Raw genomic sequence first — 21,470 nt, 5'->3', positions numbered from 1 at the left:
CCAACCCGGGGATCCAACCTGGGTCTACTGCATTGCAGGCAGATTTTTAACTGACGGGGATTCTTAACGGACCGGGAAGCCCAAATCGGGGAGAGGGGCAGGTGAAACAGAACTGACAGCTCATCCCTGTCTTCCAACCCTCCACCTTGTTGGGCAGGGACCCCACGGCCCCCTGGCATCTGCTCAGATGTCCTCTTGGCGTGTTCCCACCTGACCCCGCCCCTAAGACCCGATTTCTTCCCCTGGTCTCTGCAAATGTTCCCAGCCATTGAGTCCACCAACTCTGCCCACTGGGCGCCCCCTGCCCAGTCCCTACCCGAGTCTCCTCCCTCAGCTGACCACCAGCCTCCTGAGGCCAAGCAGAGGCTGCTGCCCTAGGCCCTGCAGTTTCCTCCCCTCCCTGAGGGTCTCCTCCCCACGCCCCACCCCCAGAGCCTCTGCTTCCTCCTGCCCTGCGATGGGCTGAGTCCTCAAAGCTGGTCCCGTGCGGGACAGTGAGTGACGGTCCACGCGGAGGTCACGGAGCCCACCGGCTCCCACTCGCCCTCTGCCTCACGCCTGTGGAGACTGCGGGAGCCAGGCGTGCTCAGGCGTCCGCCCACTCTTCTGTAAGAGTAAAACCTCAGCCCCTGGACAGGCTCCTTAGTGCCTGTGTTTGTTTTGGAATCAAATACAATTCCCCACTTTTGTGATCCCACCTGACTCCGCTCCTACGCTCCCCTGGACCTGGATTGGATGTATGGCCTTCGCCAACAGCCTCAGCCTGGCTGAGCCTCTGCAGGTGACCCCTCCCCACCCCGCCCTGCAGCCTGGCGTCACCTTTGTACCTACGCAGGGCTGTCCCGAATGGACCACGCTTGGGCCTCGTATGATCTGAAGTCACCTGGCCTTGACTCTTCCAAGCACCTAAGTCCCGAGCTGCCAGGGGTCACAGCTGGCTGCCCGAAGGTGCCTGTGGGCACAGACCCTGGGGGCAGGACCCCTGCCAGGCGGGCCTGTCTTCACGGGGTGCTGGGGAGCCAGAGACCCAGCTTCCAGCCTTGACGCGCCTCCTCCCCTCCCCCGTTTCCTCCATCTTGCAGTGATATTCCTCGAAACATCCTGTGGCCCTGTGCTTGGGCTCCATGGACTCACCAGTCCTGGCCACTGACCTCTCTGGCCACCTCTTCCTGTGGGTTCTCAACAGCGTCCTTCACGCCCTCTGAGGCCAGCAGCCCGACCCCTGCTTTTCCCTCATTCTCAGCAGGAGTTTTTGATCTGGGTATATGCCCACGCTCGGCCCGTACACATGGTGCATGGATGAATATAGGACCCTGTGCTCCCTCCGGTTGGTGGGGAGTGGGGGAGATGGGGGCCCCATGGCTCACCAAGCCCTAAGGATCATGTTGAAGCGTGTGAGAACCTTCTGGGGGCAGAAGGGCTGTAGGACGAGGTGCGAAAGCTGATGGGGGAGGGAAGCTAGCAGGGGTGAGACCAGCAACGGAAAAATCCAGAAGGCCTGTGGGAGTCACTATGTTGCCAGGAGAATCTGGTGACCAAAGTGGTAAGTCTAGACTCAGCTAAGGCGCCAGCCCCAGCCACAGGAAGACTCGGCTTTAGGGCCATCTGAATTTACATTGAAAGTGTTAGTTGCTCAGTTGTGTCCAACTCTTTTTGATCCCATGGGCTGTAGCCCGCCAGGCTCATGTCCTTGGAATTCTCCAGGCAAGAATACTGGAGTGGGTAGCCATTTTCTTCTCCAGGAGATCTTCCTGACTCAGGGATCAAAGCCATGTCTCCTGCATTGTAGACAGATTCTTGACCATCTAGGGCTTCCCCGATAGCTCAGTTGGTAAAGAACCCACCTGCAGTGCAAGAGACCCCGGTTTGATTCCTGGGTTGGGAAGATCTCCTGGAGAAGCGACAGGGGACCCACTCCAGTATTCTTGCCTGGAGAATTCCATGGACTATACCAGGGGCTCACAAAGAGTCAGACACAACTGAGCGACTTTTACTTTCACTTTCTTTACCATCTGAGCCACTGGGGAAGCCCTGAATTTACACTGGGGGCTCTCAGAACTCAGTGTTACACTCCTACCAGGCAGTGACAGAGAGCCCCGGGATCAGGGTTATAAATGGAAACAAGGCGTTAGTATTCCATGCTGTGGATGACTGGAGATGGACAAGGAGGTGGATGCTGTTTGGGGACATGAGAAAATCTAGATGTACCCAGTGCTGCCAGCCACCTGGCTCTGCGAGGGGCGGCTGATGAGCCAGAAACACAAGGACCATCGGAGGAAGGGGGCCCAGTCCCACTCGAGACCTCTGCCAACACGAGGCCATCTGGGGAGAAAAGGAGGGTGAGTGGGCCTGCACCGGGGCTGGTCTGCCCTCCAGCCTGCTGCTTGTGAGCCAGAAAGAGGGAGGAGAAAGAGGCGGACAGGACCTGCCAGGGCCTGTGCAGCCCGAGACAGCAGGAAGCAGCAAGAATGAGAAAAAGAGAGACCCAAACTGGACGTTGCCCCTTTGCCCAGCCAGCACTAACCTTGAGCTGGAGGTCTTTCTTTTGGGGGTGCTGAAAGGGGGCTGATGGAGAGACTTCCTCGGTAATCCAGCGGCTAAGACTCCATGCTCCCCACGCAAGGGGCCCAGGTTCCATCCCTGATCAGGGAACTAGATCCCACAAGCTGCAACAAAGTTCAAATATCCCGGGTGCCGCATTTAAGACCCAGTGAAGCCAAATAAACATTTTTAAAAGGGTGGGAGGCTGGCGGAGGTGGGCTGGGCAGAGGGGAAGCAGCAGGGGGAAGGGCTGGCCTCAGCGTGAACAACTCCTGCACCTGCAGGTCTGGGGAGGGGGAACACAGCAATGAGGGGTGCAGGGCCTCCCGGCCCAGAAGACGGCAAGTCCTGGAGTCCTGACTGTGAGAGTCATATGGGGACGTGGTGAGGAGGTCCCCATGCCTTCAGGGGACAGGTGGCATCTCAGCCCAGCCCGAAAGATGGCCAGAGACTGGGATGCAGTGGGGGCAGGGGAGACCTGGCCTGAGCAAGACCTGTCAGCTGGGGGGAAGGGTGGGGGGACTTGGGGCAGGTTGAGGGAGGGGGCAGGGCCCCATGGCAGCTGGCAGCCCACAAAGGCATCAGGCAGAGATGGGTCATACTTGTTAAGATGGATGGTGGGGGTGGGAATGGCAGGGGTCCAGGTGGGTGGCTGGGTGCTGTCTGAAAGCTCTTGAGGTGACCCAGGTGGAAAGTGGCAGGGCTTCAAGGTGACAAAATATCTTAATCCCTTTGGGCTGCTCTAACAAAGTCACCATAGACAGAGGGGCTGAAACATTTATTTCTCACAGTTCTGGAGGTTGGGAAGTCCAAGATCAAGGTGTTGGCAGATTCAGTGTCTGGTGAGAACCTTCTTCCTGGTTCAGAACTGGGGCCCCCTTGCTGAGTCCTCATGTTGGGGGAAGGATGAGGGGTCTCTCTGGAGGTCTGTTTATAAGGGCACTAATAGCCTTCGTGGGGACTCCACCCTCATGACCTAATCACCTCCCACAGTCCCCCTCCTCCAAAGTGATGGCATATATTACATCAGGGGTTAGGCTTCAACATGTGAACTTGAGTGGAGAGTAAGGGGCAGACATAAACATTCAGTCTCTGGCACAAAATGGGAATTAAGCTATGGAAATGGGAATGGCTGATGTGGGGAGCACCTGGTCACTTTGGGAACATCTCTTGGTTCTGCGATTGTGACAGTAATGTGATGGACTCTGCCCATCGTCCTTCCAGAGGGAGCACCTCCCTGCCCCAGCCCCTTCTGTCAGATGCCTGCACCCACCTGGGCGTCAACTCCATTCTAGCCCCTCACCCAGCAGTGCAGGGCAAGCGTGGTTATGCTGGGCTTGGGGACAGGGCAGAGGGCAGAAAGGAAGAGCAAACAGCTCCCCCCCAGCCTGGGTGCAGACAGAGATGACAAAAGTCTGCCAATCAGGGGCAGAGGTTCAAGTCCAGGCAGAGAGGAACAGGCAGGGGTGGAGTGTGGAGTGCAGACAAAGGTGGCACAAGCCAGGTGTGCAAAAGACTCCCTCCTCCACCAAACTTTTAGTCTGAGCCTCATCCACCTTGGGGCTCCCATGTCTGTCTCTGCATTGCCCAGTTTTAGCAGAAATCCTGTCAAGTCAGTTTCGCTGGAACCCTCGCCCTGGATATCAGATCACTGTCACATCTGATCAGAGTCCTCACACCCACCATTCCCCAGGTAATGTCTGAACACCCTGGCCTGCCTTCAGCAAGAATCCTGTCAGGTCTGTTGAACCAGAACTCCCCCCACCCCACCCCTGATGTTTCTTTCCTCTTAGTAATTTTCCATCCAGCAGCTTCCTCCTACCTTGCACCTTGGCTGTGAATCTCAGCTTGTCCTTGTGGTGTTCGGGATTGAGTCCACTTCTATTCTGAGACCTCTTCTCTCCTATCGCCTTAGGTCTTGAGTCCAGTTTGTTTTTACTGCTTTGATCACTGTCGGGCTCTGGTTCTCTCTGATGGTGGCACTACTGCCCTCTCCCTCGGGCGGGGGCGTGTGGAGGCTGGGCGGAGACGTTGATCAGCACTCCTCTTTGCCAGACTCTTTGCCAGCCCGCAGCATGAGAACCCAGAAGGAACCCGGCTGTGGGGGGGTGGGGGGGTGGGGGGCTTCCTGGAGGAGGTGTCAGCTAAGCAAGGCCTAGGAGCCTAGTGTGAGTGAGCTCTGCCCAGCTGGGGAACCAGCCCCTGAAGGCAGTGTGCACCTGGGGATGAGTCTGTGCAGAGGTGGGGCCGACTCAAAGCCCGTGTGCTCAGACAGAGCCATCCGGCATCTCACAAATTCCAAATGCACTCAGATGTCTCATAACTCCCATGTGCCCGTGTCCCTGCTGGCGAGCCACAGGAAGGCTGACACCCAGAATGAACTTCATGACAGGGACTAGATGGCTGACAGCCTTCTCAACAGCAGCATGCCCCGTGGAGGGCAAGGCAAGAACTAGGCAGATGACACCCCCACTCCCGCCGTGAATTCTATTTCATGCATGCATTTTCATGTGCATCCCCCAAGCTGTTTACAGACATATAAGAATGGAAATTTTATTAAAGCAAAAGTATAAGATTTGTTTATTGGAAACCATTTGACTTCTTACATCTTATTTTGATGTGTTTAAAAGTTACTTCTTGAGAATTCCCTAGTGGTTCAGTGGTTAGGTGTCTTCAGTGGCTCAGTGGTAAAGAAATCTGCCTGCATTGCAGGAGACCTGAGCTCGATCCCTGAGTCAGGAAGATCCCCTTGAGAAAGGAATGGCAACCCACTCCAGTATTCTTGCCTGGAGAATCCCATAGACAGAGGAGCCTGGTTGGGCTACAGTCCATGGGGTTGCAAAGAGTTGGACATGACTGAGCAACTGAGCATACACACACACCAGTGGTTAGGACCCTGGGCTTCCAATGCAGGGGGCATGGGTTCAATCCCTGGTTGGGGAACTAAGATTCCTGCACACCACACGGTGTGGTCAAACATAAAAACTAAATAAAGTTACTTCTTTACCAGGTGAATTTGGATGGTGCTGCCAGCACCAAAGGAAGAAATCAGGGGTGGAGGGCTCCATGTAGACTAGTTGAGCCTTAGATCTTTGGAACGTTCACATCTAGGAGACCAATGAGTCCTCAAGTTCAGAGCTTCCGGGAGATCCCTGGGTGGTGGCTGATGTCACCACCTTGGATAGAGTCACGTGGCAGCCTACCAGACTCGACCTGCAAGGGAGAATCCTAAGGGCATCACTAGGCCCTTCTACCATCTGGGGGCCTCACAAAGTCTTCATTTCTACAATGTCTAAACTTTTAAATCTTGGGATAGTAGAAAGCCTTATCTCATAGAAAATCCAAACAGAGAAAAGAGTATGTGTTGGTTTCTTGCTTTAGGTTCAACAAATATATTCCAAGTGCCTAGTGTATGTCAGGTTCATTTGCATGCATTATTTTACCTGTTTGACATACAATAAGCGGGAACAATGGATACTCTGGCTTCCTTATTACTGGCAAGGGAAGTTGTCGCGTAATAACTGGCGGCCAGAATTCCAATTCCCAAGTCCTCACCAGAGGACCATCACTAGTTTCTAAAAGATGCCAAGCTGACTCAAAGGAAGCAAAGACAATACTAAGGGTTGAACTGTTTTCTGTTTTATAGATTCGACTTTACCTTACTCCCTGGAGAGTCTCCATTTTACCAGAGACTTCTGGGCTTAGCCAGCCAGTCCCTGATACGGCATAAGTACAGCCCAGGGTCAGTCCAGAGAGATATTTACCTGGTTGCTAAGAAAGAAAAATGACAGCCTGCCCTACTGCTGTTAACGTGACTAACACATCCCAAAGAGACAGGAAGGACTTCATACTTAGCTCCTCTGTCTCACACAAGTGCCCAAAATAGATAAAACCTTGAGCCCTTTCCCAACCCCCTCATAGAAACAACCCTCTCCCTATCTTTTGCAAATCCTTGAAGATATGATCATCATATGAAAAGTTGAGACTAATTATACTCAGTAATTCGGGGAAGGTGGGTAAATTTTTTCCCACTGCATTTTTTTTATCACTTGATGAGCCAGCCTTGTAAGGTCTGAACTCCGTTACAAAAATTCCCCAATTCAAACTCCTTAATGTTCTTGTCTTTAATTTTCCCTTGATATCTCTCAACACACATGAATTAGTCACAACTAACTGGCTACCAGCACAGAACAGATTAAGTGTGATATGAATCCAGAAAAGCAGAGCTCCCCCGTGACTTAGGGTTAGTGCTAGTGTTAGGGCTCAGGACAGAACCTGGTAAAGGCCGACTCAGGACAAAGAACCACTCGATTTGGTGGCTGAAAATGCCGGGAGGAGGTGGGGTGGCGCCCTCGCCAGGGCCAAGGCTCTGAGGGAGCCTGCCTCCCTGCTACAAAGCCATGGACCTGGAGTGGGTTATCTCCACTGGGAAGAGGGACAGATCTTAAAATATGTCCCAAGGTACCATACATGTGGCATTGGTCCTGCAAACACACCTGCGTCACCTCTGGAAGTTTGTCACCAAGTCAGAAGAAGGAAGTAAGAACCGCGAGGCAAATTTCCTGGGGCTCCTGCTCAGGCCCAAGAGGACACAGAAGCATGTCTTTTAATTTCATTTATTTTTGGCTGTGCTGGGTCTTTGCTGCTGCACGGGCTTTTCTCTAGTTGTGCTGAATGGAGGCTGCTCCAGCTGCAGTGCCTGGGCTTCTCATTGCGGCGGCTTCTCTTCTTGGGGAGCAAGGGCTCTAGCGTGCTTGAGTCTCAGTAGTTGCGGCTCCCAGGCTCTGGAGCACAGGTTCAATAATTGCATGCTCAGTAGGTCTGCAGCATGTCAGATCTTCCCGACCCAGGGATTGAACCCATTCCCCCTGCATTGGCAGGCGGATTCTTTACCTCTGAGCCACCAGGGAAGCCCCAGGAGCATGTCTTAATCTCCAGCCTAAAATACCACCCACTTCCAGCCCCTCACCTTCCAGACCCACTCCCAAGCGTACTTCCCTCGTTCCTGCCAGGAGGTATTAGCCAGGACTTGCAGCTCCTTTGGCAAATAACCCTCCCCTCTCTTGGCAGAGCCAGCACTGCCCTAGCCAAGCCATGCTGGGGCTAGGACCTCATTATAGGAGGGCAAGGAGTGTCTTGAAAAACACCTGCCTCAACCATCTCTGGACAAGGTAAGAGGCACAGCTGATGCTTTTAAACTACATTTTCTTTCTTTCTTTGCTGCAGCAGGTCTTTTTTGCAGCATCGTGCAGGATCTTCCGTTGCAGCTTCCAGACTCTCTAGTTGCGGCACACGGGCTTCAGGAGTTACAGCACGCAGGCTTAGTTGCTCCGTGGCATAGGGGATCTTAAATTACCTGACCAGGGATCAAACCTGCCTCCCCTGCATTACCAGGTGGATTCTTAACCACTGGACCACCAGGCAAGTCCCGAGAGTCGGAGGGAGTGTGTGCTCAAGGACATCCCCAATCCTATCCAGAACTTTCCTTCCTCTTGCCACAGGCCCCGTGCCTGGTCTTTGGTAGTCGGTCCTTGGCAGGAGGAGCTGAGTTTCTTTACAGCACAGAGGCCTCCTGACTGTCCCTCTGGGCCTTTCAGCTGGTGACTGTGATCCCGAGCCCCTCTTTCAGGCATGTCATGGCTTCAGTGGTGCTCAGCAAAACCAACCGATCCCACAGTCCCTAGAATAACCATTCTCTCGCATCTCCCAAGTCCTCAAGATGCCACATGAGCTGGGGCAGCCCCTCTCACCTGGTATCCTGTCCTGTCCATCATGATAGCAGCCAGGAGTCACACAACAGGGAGAGCCTGTTGCTGCGATGGGGGAGTGGTCCAAGCCCTCGGTCCCCACCTTAGACTCCACTTCCTAAGACCACCATCAACACCATCAATCTTAAGGTGGGCTCCTGATGAGCAGACCTGGAAACAAGGACTCAGGCGTGAGTGATTTATTAAGGCCCTGCTCCCAGCGGGTATCTGAGTAAAGGAAATAAAACCAGAAAGGAGAGGAAGTAGAGTAAGGGTGAGTCTCAAGGCAAACCCTGCAGAGGTGCTTGGATGGGATCCCACAGACAAGCTTGGCCATGATCCGTGCCTCTGAGCGGTGCGGGCTGGAAGGGGGAGGACCTTGGCTTGCAGCGTCCTCCCACACCTGTCTCTCACAGGCCAAGAGCCACCGTGGGGGAGGCAATCCCCAGGTACATCCAGCTCTCTGCCCACGTGGGTGGGTCAAGAGGCTTCAGCAGCCCCCAGGGTCATCCAGCAAAGAAGAGCTGAGGGCGGGACGTTTGAACGCAAAAGCTGGATGACAAGGGGAGACAAAGATGGTAAAAAGGCATCTGAGAGCATTTGACTGTTGAGTCTTAGAGCCAGAGACTCTCAGGGCCGGGAGAGGCCTCAGTCCCCACGACACCCCTCCAGGTGACCCAGCACACTCGCCACGGTCACGACAGTCCACACTACCGTTGGACTGGACAGCTTCAAAGCTTGTCCGGAGGAGACGCCCAAACCGGCTTCCTCCAGCATCCACCTTCTGGTCCCCATCCCTCCCAGCAGAGTTGTACTGTGTAAGCCCATCCCTGGCCAAGAATCTCAGGCTGGAAGGAAGGGTCTGGGGTGCAGAGCTGGGCATGGGTCTGAATATGAAGTTGTCTGCTTCTAGAGCAATGGGGAAAGTGTGACAGAGAAGTGAAGCCCCGTAAAATCCAGAGGTGAAAACACAAAGACAGGACAAGGTACTTTCTCATTTTTGTTTATTTTGTTTCTCACTTACCAACACGTTGGCAAAACGGAGCAGGCTGTGTTAGTAAAGGAGAAGCAGGGAGGGGGGTCAGGCAGCGTCTAAGGAGCCATGTGGGGGAGCTGGGGGCAGGAAGAGCCAGAAGGACCAGTGGTGTCATGTGCCCCCACATCATCTTGCCCTCCCACAAGACATCGAGATTGCTGCTGCTCCGACTGACCCCCAGACGTTTACAAAATCGCCATAAAGAGCATTTCTGTTGCCTCCTGTCCTTGTCCCCAGCATTCTCCTTCTGACCCCCAGTGATGAGGCAGGGTCTGCTCGGGCCGGCCCTACGGCCTGGCCTGGGAGAACCTGCCCCTGCATCTCAAGGTCCCAGCCCCCAAGTCGCAGTGGGTGCACTGGCTTCTGAGAAGGCAAGGCGGGGGGGGGGGGGGGGGGGGGGGGGGGGCGGGGCTATGGGAGGTCTGTTGGAGAGATGGAAGGACCATCCCTTAGGACCTTGGACAGCACTCGCAGAATGCCCTCTGCTTCCGCCCCCGGGCTTCTATTCAAGAGGATTTAGGGACGGACTGTGAGCCTGGGAATACCCCAGCGACTGCCTCGGAAGCTTGCTTGGGTGTGACACTGGAGGGAAGATTTCACCTTCGCCCAGAGTGGACTTCCTGGCCTTTGCACATTGACCCAGCAGACGCTGGGACCCTGTGTTCATGAACACAAAACATTTACATCAGGATTTCATCCACCCTGATGAACTTTCATTCGCGTATTTTCAAGGCAAAAGCCACTGAGGACAACTGAATGCCTTAATCAGTTTTCTACGTAGTGCAGATAAATTTCCTCTTCCCCCATGAAATAATTTTCACCAGGACATTTTCACGTGCGTTATACCACGTATGTCGGCTTCCCTGGTTAGTGTTGGAGCTCTGTCGAATGGCACCCAACGTCTCGTCCTGCCGTTGGGCGTTTTCCCCTGTGACTCTCAGCTCCAGTCAAGTCCAATTTCCCTGGGGGAGAAACTGGTACCCAAAGACGACCCTGAACTATGTGCTGTGGGCGGCAATGTGCCACCTCCGTGCCGCTTTAGCCTCGTCGATTTCCTCCCTGGAGTGTTTCCGAGGGTGAATCGGTCCGTCACTCAGTTGGCCCGGAAAAAGGATGCCAGCGATGTCCCAGCGATATTCCAGGATGTTGAGGAACACGGTCAAAACTTCCAAGCGCGCGCGGGGCTCCCGGGTGCGGGGGAAGCTGCGCCCTCCCCGACCTCGGCGCCCCGTCCCCAGCCCCGACCCCAGGTCAGGGCGCCTTGTCCGCCGCCGGCTCGGCGCGCGGGGTGCCCCCGGCAGCCGTGCGCGCGCCGCGGAGCAGGCCGAGGCCCCGGGAGCGGCCGGCGCCGTGCAGCTGGCGCTCGTGGCGGCGGATCTGGACCTTGTGGCGGAAGCGCTCGCCGCAGTCCTCGCAGGCGTAGGGCCGCTCGCCCGAGTGCGTGCGGCGGTGGCGCAGCAGGTTGGACGAGACGCTGAAGCGCTTGCCGCAGTCGCCGCAGGCGTAGGGCCGCTCGCCCGTGTGCGTGCGCTGGTGCTGCACTAGCGCCGAGCTCTCGCTGAAGCGCTTGGCGCAGTACGGGCACGCGTAGGGCTTCTCGCCCGTGTGGATGCGCTGGTGCGTCACCAGGTTCGAGTGCTGCGAGAAGCTCTTGCCGCACTCGCCGCAGCGGTGCGGCCGCTCGCCCGTGTGCGTGGCCTGGTGCCGCACCAGGTCCGTGCTGCGGCTGAAGCCCTTGCCGCACTCCCCGCAGATGGTCGGCCGGTCCCGGGCGCGCCGCCGCCGTCGCGGCGGCCGGGCCGGCGTCAGGGCCGCGCCGCCGCCCGGCGGGCCCGGGACGGCCACGATCGAGGGCGCCGACACGGCTGCCGCCGGCAGCACCATCAGCTCCTGCAGCACCACGTAGCCCGGGGGCGCCACCACCACCGCGGCGGGCGCCCCCGCGGCGGCCGGCACCAGCTCCAGCTGCAGCTCGGGCGGCACGGGGGTCAGCTCCAGCTGCAGCTCGGGCGGGTGGACCCCGGGCTCCACCGGCGTCAGCTCCAGCTGAACCTCCGGCGGCTGGGCCAGCTGCTGCTCCAGCTGCTTCTCCAGCTGCTGCAGCTGCTCCTGAAGCTGGAGCTGCAGCTGCCGCTGCTCCTGCTGCCGCTCCAGCTCCTGCCGCTGCCGCTCCAGCTCCGGATCGGACTCCGCGTCCACCGGCATGAGCTCCAGCTCCACCTCCTCCTCCTCCTCCTCCTGCGGCCCCAGAGGCCGGGGCTGCAGCTGCTGCAGCAACAGCTCCAGCTGTTCTTGCTGCTGCTGCAGCAGCTGCAACTGTTCCTGCTGCTTCTGCAGCTGCTGCTGCAGCTCCAAGTGCTCCTGCTGCGGCTCCAACTGTTCCTGCGGCGGCGGTGGCGGCGGCAACAGCTGTTGCTGCAACTGTCCTTGGTGCTGGGGCTGCTCTTGCTGCGGCTGCAATGACTCCTGCTGCGACGGCAGCTGCTCCTGCTGCTGAGGCTGCTGCACCCCTTGCGGCAGCGGTTGCGCCTCTTGCTGCGGCCATCCCTGCTGCAAGTCCCGTGGCGGCGGCTGTTCTCGCACGGCCCCCTCCTCCGATTGCTCCTGCCGCGGCAGCTGCCTCTGCTGCTCACACGGCACATGCGTGGGCTTTTCCTGCCGTTCCTGCCGCTGGAACCGCCCCTGCCGCAGCCGTGACCGCCGCCGCACCTGCCTGGGCTGCTCCCGTGACGGTTTCTGCCGCGGCATCAGCCGCAGCCGCGGTTTCGGCGGCCCCTGTGGCGCAGACCGGGGTTCTTCCTGCAGTTCTGGCTGCGGCTGGGGCAGTGGCTCCTGCCCATCTTGCTGCCGCTGCAACTCTGGCTGAGGTCCTGACCCTTGGCTGTGTGGTTGCCGCTCTGGCGGCTGTTTGGACTGTTGGGTGTGCAGCTTCTGCCGTCCCGACACGGTCTCCTCAGCGACTTCACTGGCCCGCTTGGGAGCTGAGACTGCTGGCCGCGGTGGGCTGCTGCTCCTCTCCTGACCGTTTTCTCCCTCCTGACTCACACTCCCACCGCTGCCACCTGGAGTGGGAATGGCAGAAAGCCAAGAGAGAAACACCTGGAGTCAGCTCTCTGGTTCAGACTCCCATGATGTCCTTCCTCCCTTCCTTCCCCTTCCCCATGTACAGTACGCTCCTCAGCCCTCAGCAGGGACCCCCAAAACACGGGACCATGTGACAATGGCAGCATGATAGAAAGGGAAATGCCCAGCAGTGTGGAGTTGGCTTAGAAATGTATCCAAGGGACAGCTAGCTGGTCACATCACTCTGGACCCCAGGCCCCCAACCTCTCCTCGGGGCCTTCTTCCACACAGGCTTGATGCTTAGACCTTGGCAGTGACACCACCCCAAGTGCCTGGGGCTCACCAATACCACTCCCTGAAAAGGCCTTTGGGCCTAACCGCCATCCAAGACCAATCTGTGAACCTGCCATTCCCACAGCTAAGCCACAAGCCCATGCTGAACTCTGACTTCAGTTAGGTGTCATACTTGAAACAAATGAAATTCACCCTCTCTGTACATAATAAAGAATTTCTGTCAGGCTGCCTGAAAGTGTTTCCACGGCAGTTTCTAAAAATCACAAAGTCAGAGAGAACAGGAGGTTTCCAGGTGGGAGGTGCCCAATAATTCTACCAGGTGGCAGCTGGTTAACCTCCTGCAGATTCAGGGCCCTTCTCATCTGGAACATACCTTTGTCATCCCCGCACTGCCAGCTTAGTGAGTGAAGCAGGAAGGGCCCTGGCATCACCCCTAGTAGGTGCTTGAAAAATCCCTCTCCCTGTGGGTTAGGAATTAGTTTGAAAATTAGCAAGCAGCTTGGAAATATGAATACCAAGGATACAACTAGCTCCATCTGAAACAGCCTTTAGACTGAAAGTGGTCTGCTTGTTCATTTGTTTTTTGGCTGCACCACTCAGCCTGTGGGATCTTAGTTCCCCGGCCAGGAGTGGAACCCGAGTCCCCTGCATTAGAAATGCGGAGTCTCAACCACTAGACCGCCAGGGAAGTCCGAGGCTGGAAGTGGTTTTAGACTGTTAATTCTCAGATGGAAAGGAACAACTGACAGCCCCAAGTCTACATGGAACCTGGCCAGTTACTTAATCCCTGGGAACGTGAGTTTCCCCATCTACTTAAAGGAGCTAAACCCCTTTTGGGGAAATTGCGAAAAATTAGAGGGGATAAACACACAGCCCCAGCACAGTGCAAGACATAGAGGAAGCTCGGCTATACAGGACTCATCTCGTTGCTATATGTCACAAAATCCACATGCAATTTCTCACTCTGAGCATACTGCTGTGCTATCTGAAAATCCAAAGAGGCCTTCTCCATTCCCAAGTCTGATTCAACATCTGTTTTTCCCATAGCATCATATTTTTCAACTTTGGGATGGAAAGCAGAGGTTTTGTTGACCCAATTTTGCTTTTTGGCTGATTTTCCAGGAATATACTGATTTCATAAAATCAAGGGATATCTACATGTAAATAATTCCCTTTTAGAAAACTTATTCCCAAGACCCTTCACTTAGGTTCATGGATCAGTGAGTGTGTTTTTCTTACACACTCACACCAGGTGGGAGTATGTGGGAAGTGAGAGAAGACAGACCATCACAGACAACCCGTTGTCTCGGCAAATCCAAGGTCACGTGGGCACTCCCTTGTCCTACCACCTCTGGGGGCAGCCAGGACTCATCACCCCTCTGGGTAGGTCCTCTCATTTCTAGGAGGGGGTTTGGCCAAACGACCACTCCCTGCTTCTCACGGCATTTGCACACTGTTAACAATGATATTTGGGTAAATGTATACTGAAGTGTCATCTGATGTGTCTGCTCTCGTGAGATTTTTGTCAGTTGAGTATTTAAACCAAAAGAGTCCTGGGAATTCCCTGGTGGTCCAGTGGTTAGGACTCTGAACTCTAACTGCAGAGGCTGTGGGTTCGATCCCTGGTCGGGGAACTCCGATCTCACAAGTCACATGGGGAAGCTGGCGGTGGGGGGGCAGGGGTGGTGGCGGGGTGTGGTGTGGTGGAAGGCCAAGGGTCCTAGTTGAGTCCACACATCCCCACCCAATGCCTCCAGTTCCTTCGGTCCTTTTCATGTTCTGTTCAACCCTGCCCAGCCCCTCACTCAGCGCTCTCAAAGCACAAAGTGGGGAGTTGGCTCCCGTGAGCATGGCCGCCTTGGAAGATTTGCCAAGAGTAGGGGTGAGGGGGTCTTGGAAGGTTCTGCAAGGCCACATTTGCCTCTGGGAAAAAGGAGAGAAAGATGGATGGAAGCAGGCAGAAGTCAAGGAAAAGCAGACAAGACCAGAGGCCAAAGAGAAAAGAAAAGACCCACGGCCAGTAACAAGGGTGTCCCTCAGCCCCTGAATTCAATCTGGGACCTTGAGTCCAGAATCAGGGATGAGAGAGGGAGGAAACGGAGGTTGTGTGAGCCCTGGGGAAACAGGAGCGGGTCCCATCAGCATGCATCCAGGTCGGGGAAGGGGGCTGAGAATGTGTGCACCGCCAGGCAGCCCTCACCAGCAACGCTGCAGCCCGACGGTGGCCTCAGAAAACCCTGAGGTGACCCTGCCGACGTGGAGGGTGCAGCTTGCCTGCCACACCCCAGGCAGTGGGCTGCTGGCCAACCTTCAGGGCTCCCTCTCTGCAGACCTGGGGCTTTGTCAAAGGATCCTCGCCAGGGACCTGAGGACCATCTCCTGGTTCAGGAGGTCAGAGGTGCCCTCCCTTAGCCCCTTACCTGAGGGGGTGTCGGGCCCCAGGCCCCCATCTTTAAGACGGCGAGGCTTCCGCACGAAGGTCTTGGTTGCCCGCCTCACCTTCATCCTGGCGGTCAGACCAAGATCCTGGGGAGCTGGCTGTGCTGAGGGGAAGGAAGGAAGCTGTTCAGACCAGCAGGGAGCCCCGGACCAGGGGCCCTGATGCCTCACTGTCCCGGAGTCGGCAGCTCACCCCTGCCGGGAAGGAGGACGGTGTGGTCCACGGCCGGGAAAGGGACGAGCAAGGGCGGCCTGGAGGCCCTGCTCCCAGGGCCGGCTGCCTGCACAGGTAGTCCTGACTCTCCTGACGTAGCGCAGGGCCCACGTTCAGCCTCCCGCCTGGGGCAGCCCTTGCAGCTGCCTATCACCGATGATGAGAGACGATGGACGTTTGGGGAAGTTTACAGGAAAAAAGACTTGTTTGCTCGTCTCCATCTCACATTCCCCTGGCCCCCTCAAAGCACGGACAAGTCTGTTCAATTCCCTGGTCTCTTGCCTCCCAGGCTGCTCTGCGGATTCGCCCAGTCTTCCCAGGTCACCAGCAGACCGCCAGTTCCGGGCCTTGTGAGTCCGTCCAGGTGCCACCTCAGTTCCCAGGAAGCCAGGTTCCCGGAGCACTGGAAGCCCTGCAACTGGAGGGCTGCGGGCCTGGCCCTGTGCCCCAGTGATTCTGAGGTCTGCAGGGTTCTCCGCCTCTCTCCAGCGTCCCCCACCCCACCCCCGGGGGCCCCTGTGGCGGTCCTCCCTCTCCTCCTAAGAGGATGACTCCATGTCCCTCCAGCTTCGCACAATCCAGCCCAACCCTCTTAAGAAAAGCGTCCCTGGGTTCGCCCCGCTGACCTACCCCCCTGGGCCTCACCTGGCACAAGCATCGCCTGCTCTGCAGGCAGCCTGGGCGCTAGGGAAGGTGTGGTCAGCAGGGGCTGGAAGGTGAAGGCCAGAGCGTTCAGCCAGCTCCTTCGCCAGGCGCCCCCATCCAGAAAGAGCCGGGGAGGTGCTGGGCCACCCGGGGGGCCTTTCTGGTCACTTGGGACGGGTCTGTCGCTGTCAGGGTTGCCGAGGTCGCCCTGGGCCAAAAGAAGGGGGGCAGAGCGGAGTTCAAGAGCAGAAGTTGGTGTGGGCCCCCTGGGGCGGGGGGCGGGGGGAGACAGAGCCCCGAACCAGCGCGGGGCTCAGGGCGGGACCATCGCGGGCGCCGAGGGCGGACCGGGGGCGGACCTGGTGGGCGGTGGACCAGTGTCGTTTCAGCCCCGGGCAGCGCGGGGCCGGCCGGGGATCTGCCCGCGGCCACAGGTGCCGGGAGCCGGTGGGCCGGCGGCCTGGGCCGGGCCTGGCCGCGCGGAAGGCGGGCGGGGGGCGGGCGCCGCGGCCGGGCCGGGGTCCCCGTGCGCTCGCCCGCCCGCCCAAGCGTGCGACCGGCCGGCCGTGCGTCCGAGCGGGCAGCGGCCGGGCCGGGGGCGGGGGCGGGGGCGGCGGGGGCCGGCACAGGAAGTCCCCCCGGCATCCGCATCCTGTCCCCCGCGCCCCGGCCCCCGCCGCCGCCGCCGCTCTAGGCCGCCGCGAGCTCGGTGGGCTTAACCCTTCCCGGCCCGGCCACTCACCCCGCGCGGGGGGCGCGAGCCGGGGGCGCCGGGGCCGGGCGCAGTGCGCCTCGCAGCATCCCCGGGTGTGCGCGTCCGCGCGCCCGGGTTGGCGACTGTCGCCGCGCGAGTGCGGGGGAGGCTCCCAGCCGGCTCGGCAGCCCGCTGAAGGGCAGGCACGGCTCCGGGACAAACGGGGCTCAGGTCGCACTCAGTTAGGTGACGCGCGGTTCACGAAGCCCCATCCCGGCCGCTGCGCACACCCTAGAGAGGCCTCTCCTTCGTCCCCCTGGACCCACGTCCTGGATCCTGGAGTGGCGAGGATGGGCCTGGGGGCGCGGGGAGCTGTGGCCGGCAGTCAGGTGGGCGTGGACCCCAAAGGACCAGATGGGGCCGTGGGGGCCACCCTGGCCAGTTGGAGAGCTGAGCCTGGCTCTGTCTGCGCCCCGGCGCTGTGCGCTCCGCCCGGTGGCCAGGCCCCCTTTGCCGCCCCCACCCTGCGCCCTCCCCAGCCCCCTCCTTAGCCGCTCAGGGCAGCGGGCCTCCCTGGTCGTGCCCAGCCGCTTTCCCCGCTGGTCAGGAAGGGTCCCTCTGTGTCCATATCCCTTTGCTACTCTGTTCTCTCTCATCTGGAGATGGGCTGACGCTGACATCAGGATGCTCCCGTTCTCTGACAACCCAAAGCACTGGCCGCAGGGAGCTGCTTCTGGGGGGAGCACCGCGGTGCCCCACCGGAGGGGTCAGGGGTCTTCCTGTGGTCACATGCCCTACCCCCTTACTGTCTCCAGGCTCACAGAGCTGCCACCCCTGTGGCCCCCTTGCTCCGACTTTGGATTCTTCCAGGCCCCTTGGGAGTGGAGACTGGGGCTTCCCCTCTCGCCCTTGCCTGAACCGCCTGCATTGTCTGGCAGCTTCACCCCAGACGAGGTGCTCCGGAGGGCAGGGACTGCATCTGCCTCCATAGACAAACAGTGCAGCAAGAGCCCATCTTTGGAGGCGGAAAAATCTGGGTTCCCAAGGGGGGCTCTTCCAGCTGTGTTAGGAGGTGAATTATCGTCTTCCTTCCAGACGGTGGGACCACACCCCACTAGCCGGGTGTCTGGGGATGAATGAACTGGCTCTCTCATGCCAGCGGCAGGCGTGCCCCTTCCCCTGCCTGGGAGAGTTGAGAGCAGAGCTGTTTCTGCCTCCTCCTGCCTCCTGGGAGACCTCACGCCCAGAGGATCCACTCCTCCCACCCCGAATTTTTAACCTCCCCCCTCTTCTGGCTTCTGACAGCACTTGCTCATTCCCACGGCTCTCTCATCTTAAAAACACGCACCGCCCCCCCCCCCACCTCACTCTCCTGCCCTTGGTGCCAAACTTGCTGGAGAGATGCCCCGTGATGGTTCTGTCCATACCCCCATCGGCCTGGCCCTCCTTCCCTCTCTGCAGCCTGGCCTCTGCCTCATCACTCCACCCAGACAGCTCTGCCTGATGTCACCAGGGACCTCCACGTCACTGAATCTCTCAGCTCCTTCCACCTCTAGGCAGCTTTGCTGGGAGAGCACTCTTGGTTCCCCCTTCTTCCCCACCTGCGACCTTTGCAGGCTGTCTTCCTTCACCAGGCTCATTGCTCACCTTTACATCGTGCAAGCCTGCAATCAGGTGTCTTCCCGGGGCAGCTCTGCCCAAGAGTTTTTCTTGGTCCACACCTGGGCACTGGCTTGACCAAAGCCGCCACCCTTTCTTTTGCTTTCTTTCTCTTTTTCCCTTTAATCTTTTTTTTTTTAATTTTCTTTCTTTTTTTTTTTGTTTTTGCTGCACCATGCAGCAACATGCAGGATCCTTGCTCGCTGATCAAGGATTGAGCCCAGACCCCCTGCAGTTAGAAGCATGGAGTCCTAACCACTGGACTGCCAGGTAAATGCTTGTCTTTAATTTCTTTCTTTTTTTTTTTTAAATCAAGGTAACACGTATACCAAGTTGAGTAAGTCAAGTAGTTCTACAAAATCTGTAGCAACAAGAAAAGTTTCTCCTCACTTATGAGTCCACTCCCATTTCTTCAGATATCTCTTGCCATATTTCTAAATAATATGCTTTTAATGGTCTTACTTGCTTTTTCCAGTTTAGATCATATCTATTGACATCCCACTCTGGAAGATGCAGGTTAAACTCTTTACACCACACAGAGATGTGCATACTTTCCCTCCCATCCTCCTGTTGTCTAATCATTTGTCTGGTCTTTATCCTGTTTTCTGGGTGAGAGCTTCAAACTCTGGTGGCTCAGATGCTAAAGAATCCGCCTGCAATGCGGGAGAACCAGGTTCGATCCCTGGGTCGAGAAGATCTCCTGAACAAGGGAATGGCTGCCCACTCCAGTAGTCTTGCCTGGGAAATCCCATGAACAGAGGAGTCTGTTGGGCTACACTCCTTGGGGCCGCAAAGAGTCAGACACCACTGAACACACAGACACACACTCAGTCATCAGTATAAGTGCTTTCCTGAATTCTGTGAGTTGATCTAACGCATTAACGAACCCGAGTGGGTCACAGGAATCCTGATTTTGTAGTCAGCTGGTTGGAAGTGCAGGTGGTCTGGGAACATCCAAACGTGAGGCCAGGGTGGTGTGTGCTGGGCTTAGTTGCAGCATGCAGGATCTAGTTCCCTGATCAAGGGTGGAACCTGGGCCCCCCTCTTTGGGAGCAGAGTCAACTGCTGGACCACTGGGGAAGTCACTCTCCTCTTCATTGCCTTTTGGCTTCCAGTATTGCTACTGCGGATGTCCAGGGCCACTTTGATACCCAATCCTTTGCACGTATATTTTCTCTCTGTGCTGTGTGCTCAGTCGCCCAGTTGTGTCTGACCCTTTGGGACTGCATAGACTGTAGACTGCCAGGCTCCTCTGTCTGTGGGGTTTTCCTGGCGAGAACACGGGAGTGGGTTGCCATGTCTTCTGCTAGTTTTCTCTCTGGAAGCTTGTAAATATTTTTTAAAAACCTGTACGCTGAAATTCCCTCGTGGAGACTCAGGCAGCCACTTCCATCTGGAGCCTCATGTTTATCTGTTCCGAGAAGTGAATTTGAATAATTCCTTTGATCATGTTCCCCTTCGTTTTCTTTTGTCCTTTTCTAGAATTTTGATTTTTTCAGATATTGGACCCTCTGTGCCACTCCTCTCTTCATTTTAACTTCTCTTCCATTTTTCATGACTTAACCACTCAGTATGCTTTCTGGAGGATTTTCTCTTCATTTTCTTCTAAGCTTTCTGTTGAGTGCTCTTATTTCTGGTATTCTGTCTTCCGCTTCCCAGAGCTTTCTTATCCTCAAACTGTTGCTTTTCTCTTGTGTGCTGTTCTTGTTTCATGATTCCAGTACTTGCTCATATCTCTCTGAGGACAGTGAAGTTTGTTCCTGCTCCTTCTGTCATCTTTGTTTGTTCCAGTTTTTTTTTTTCTTTCTAATGTGTCTATGTCATTTCTTCTGTTGGAGGATTTCCTAGGATGCTGGGTGACCCTGGGCTTTTTGATCATGTGTGTGGTCATTAAATCCCCCTTGCTTTCAAGATGGACTCTCCCTGCCTTTGGCTTATTGGTCCCAGGATTATGCCAGTTCTGGCTCAGATTTTAGAGTTGGGTTTCATTAGGGTTCATTGGTTCATGGGTTGACCTTCAGGCAACCACCACGGGGGCTGCAGGGGCTCAGTAGGGCCAGGCCTGGGTCATGGATGGAGCCAGGGCCTCAGGGGGTGAAGTCAGGACACTATCACCAACAGGAAAGGGGGGCTGAATTGTGGATGGACAGAAACAACAGATCCATCATAACTAGAATGTATTGGTAATTATTCATAATGTGTTTACACAGTCAAGATCCTAATATACACACTGACTTGCAACAACTTGCTCTTTTTTTTTCTCTGTGACCTGGAACTGAACCTGAGCCCACAGCTGTGAAAGCAGAGTGCTGACCATTCAAGGCACTTAGCACACACAGGCACACAATCCACTGGAGGAGGAGCCCAGTTTCCCTGGAGGGGCTGCCTGTCAAACATCTGCCCCCAAAGAGGTCCTTTTTCAAGCAGGCAGACGACTGGTTGTTTCCGGTCGTTCAGTCCTGTCTGACTCTTTGCTATCCCATGGACTGTAGGCCTCCAGGCTCTTCTGCCCATGGAATTTCCCAGGCAAGAATACTGGAGTGGGTTGCCATTTCCTCCTCCAGGGGATCTTCCTGACCCAGGAATCAAATCCTCGCCTCTTTTGTCTCCTGCATTGACAAGCAGATTCTTTACGATTAGCGCCACCTGAGAAGCCCAGATGGCCGGTGTTAGTCGTTCAGTTGTGTCCGACTCTTTGAGATCCCATGGACTGTAACCCACCAGGCTCTTCTGTCCATGGGATTCTCTGGCCAAGAACACTGGAAGGCAATGGCTAATAATTCTGCCACATACACTTGCTCCAGCTTCCCTGGTGACTAGTGGTAAAGAATCGCTTGCCGATGCAGGAAATGTGGGCATGATCCCTGGGTTAGGAAGATCCCCTGGAGAAGGCAATGGCAACCCACTCCAGAATTCTTGCCTAGAAAACTACATGGACAGAAGAACCTGGCAGGCTACAGTCCCTGGGGTCACAATGAGTCAGACACGGCTTAGTGACAAAGACCAGAGCAGATGCTTGCTTGCCACACTTATCTAACAGCTGACAATAGGATGGGCAAAAATGACCTCATTGCTTTAATTTGCCTTAAAAAAATTAAATGACATTGAACAGGATTTCATAAGTTGAAGGAGGCATGT

General features: G+C 56.5%; 1 protein-coding gene across 2 annotated transcripts; it reads right to left on the bottom strand.

Annotated features, from left to right (window-relative positions):
* Nucleotides 1-9,281: 9,281 nt before the first annotated feature.
* ZNF853 (zinc finger protein 853) lies at nt 9,282-16,650 on the bottom strand. 2 transcript variants are annotated; one of them, XM_043915354.1, is made up of 4 exons: nt 16,339-16,650; nt 15,980-16,187; nt 15,102-15,224; nt 9,282-12,386 (listed from the first exon to the last, which is right to left on the bottom strand). In XM_043915354.1, exons 2-4 carry the CDS (start codon nt 15,990-15,992, stop codon nt 10,576-10,578), a joined length of 1,947 nt encoding a protein of 648 aa, XP_043771289.1. In that variant the 5' UTR covers nt 15,993-16,187; nt 16,339-16,650; the 3' UTR covers nt 9,282-10,575. The 2 variants fall into 2 exon arrangements, with proteins under 2 accessions (XP_043771289.1, XP_043771291.1); XM_043915356.1 differs by having other exon boundaries at nt 15,102-15,219; nt 15,980-16,470.
* Between the last annotated feature and the right edge of the window lie 4,820 nt (nt 16,651-21,470).

This window comes from Cervus elaphus, chromosome 10 (assembly GCF_910594005.1).
Source record: "Cervus elaphus chromosome 10, mCerEla1.1, whole genome shotgun sequence".
NCBI classification, from domain to species: domain Eukaryota; kingdom Metazoa; phylum Chordata; class Mammalia; order Artiodactyla; family Cervidae; genus Cervus; species Cervus elaphus.
This window is presented reverse-complemented; position numbering and strand designations above follow the sequence as displayed.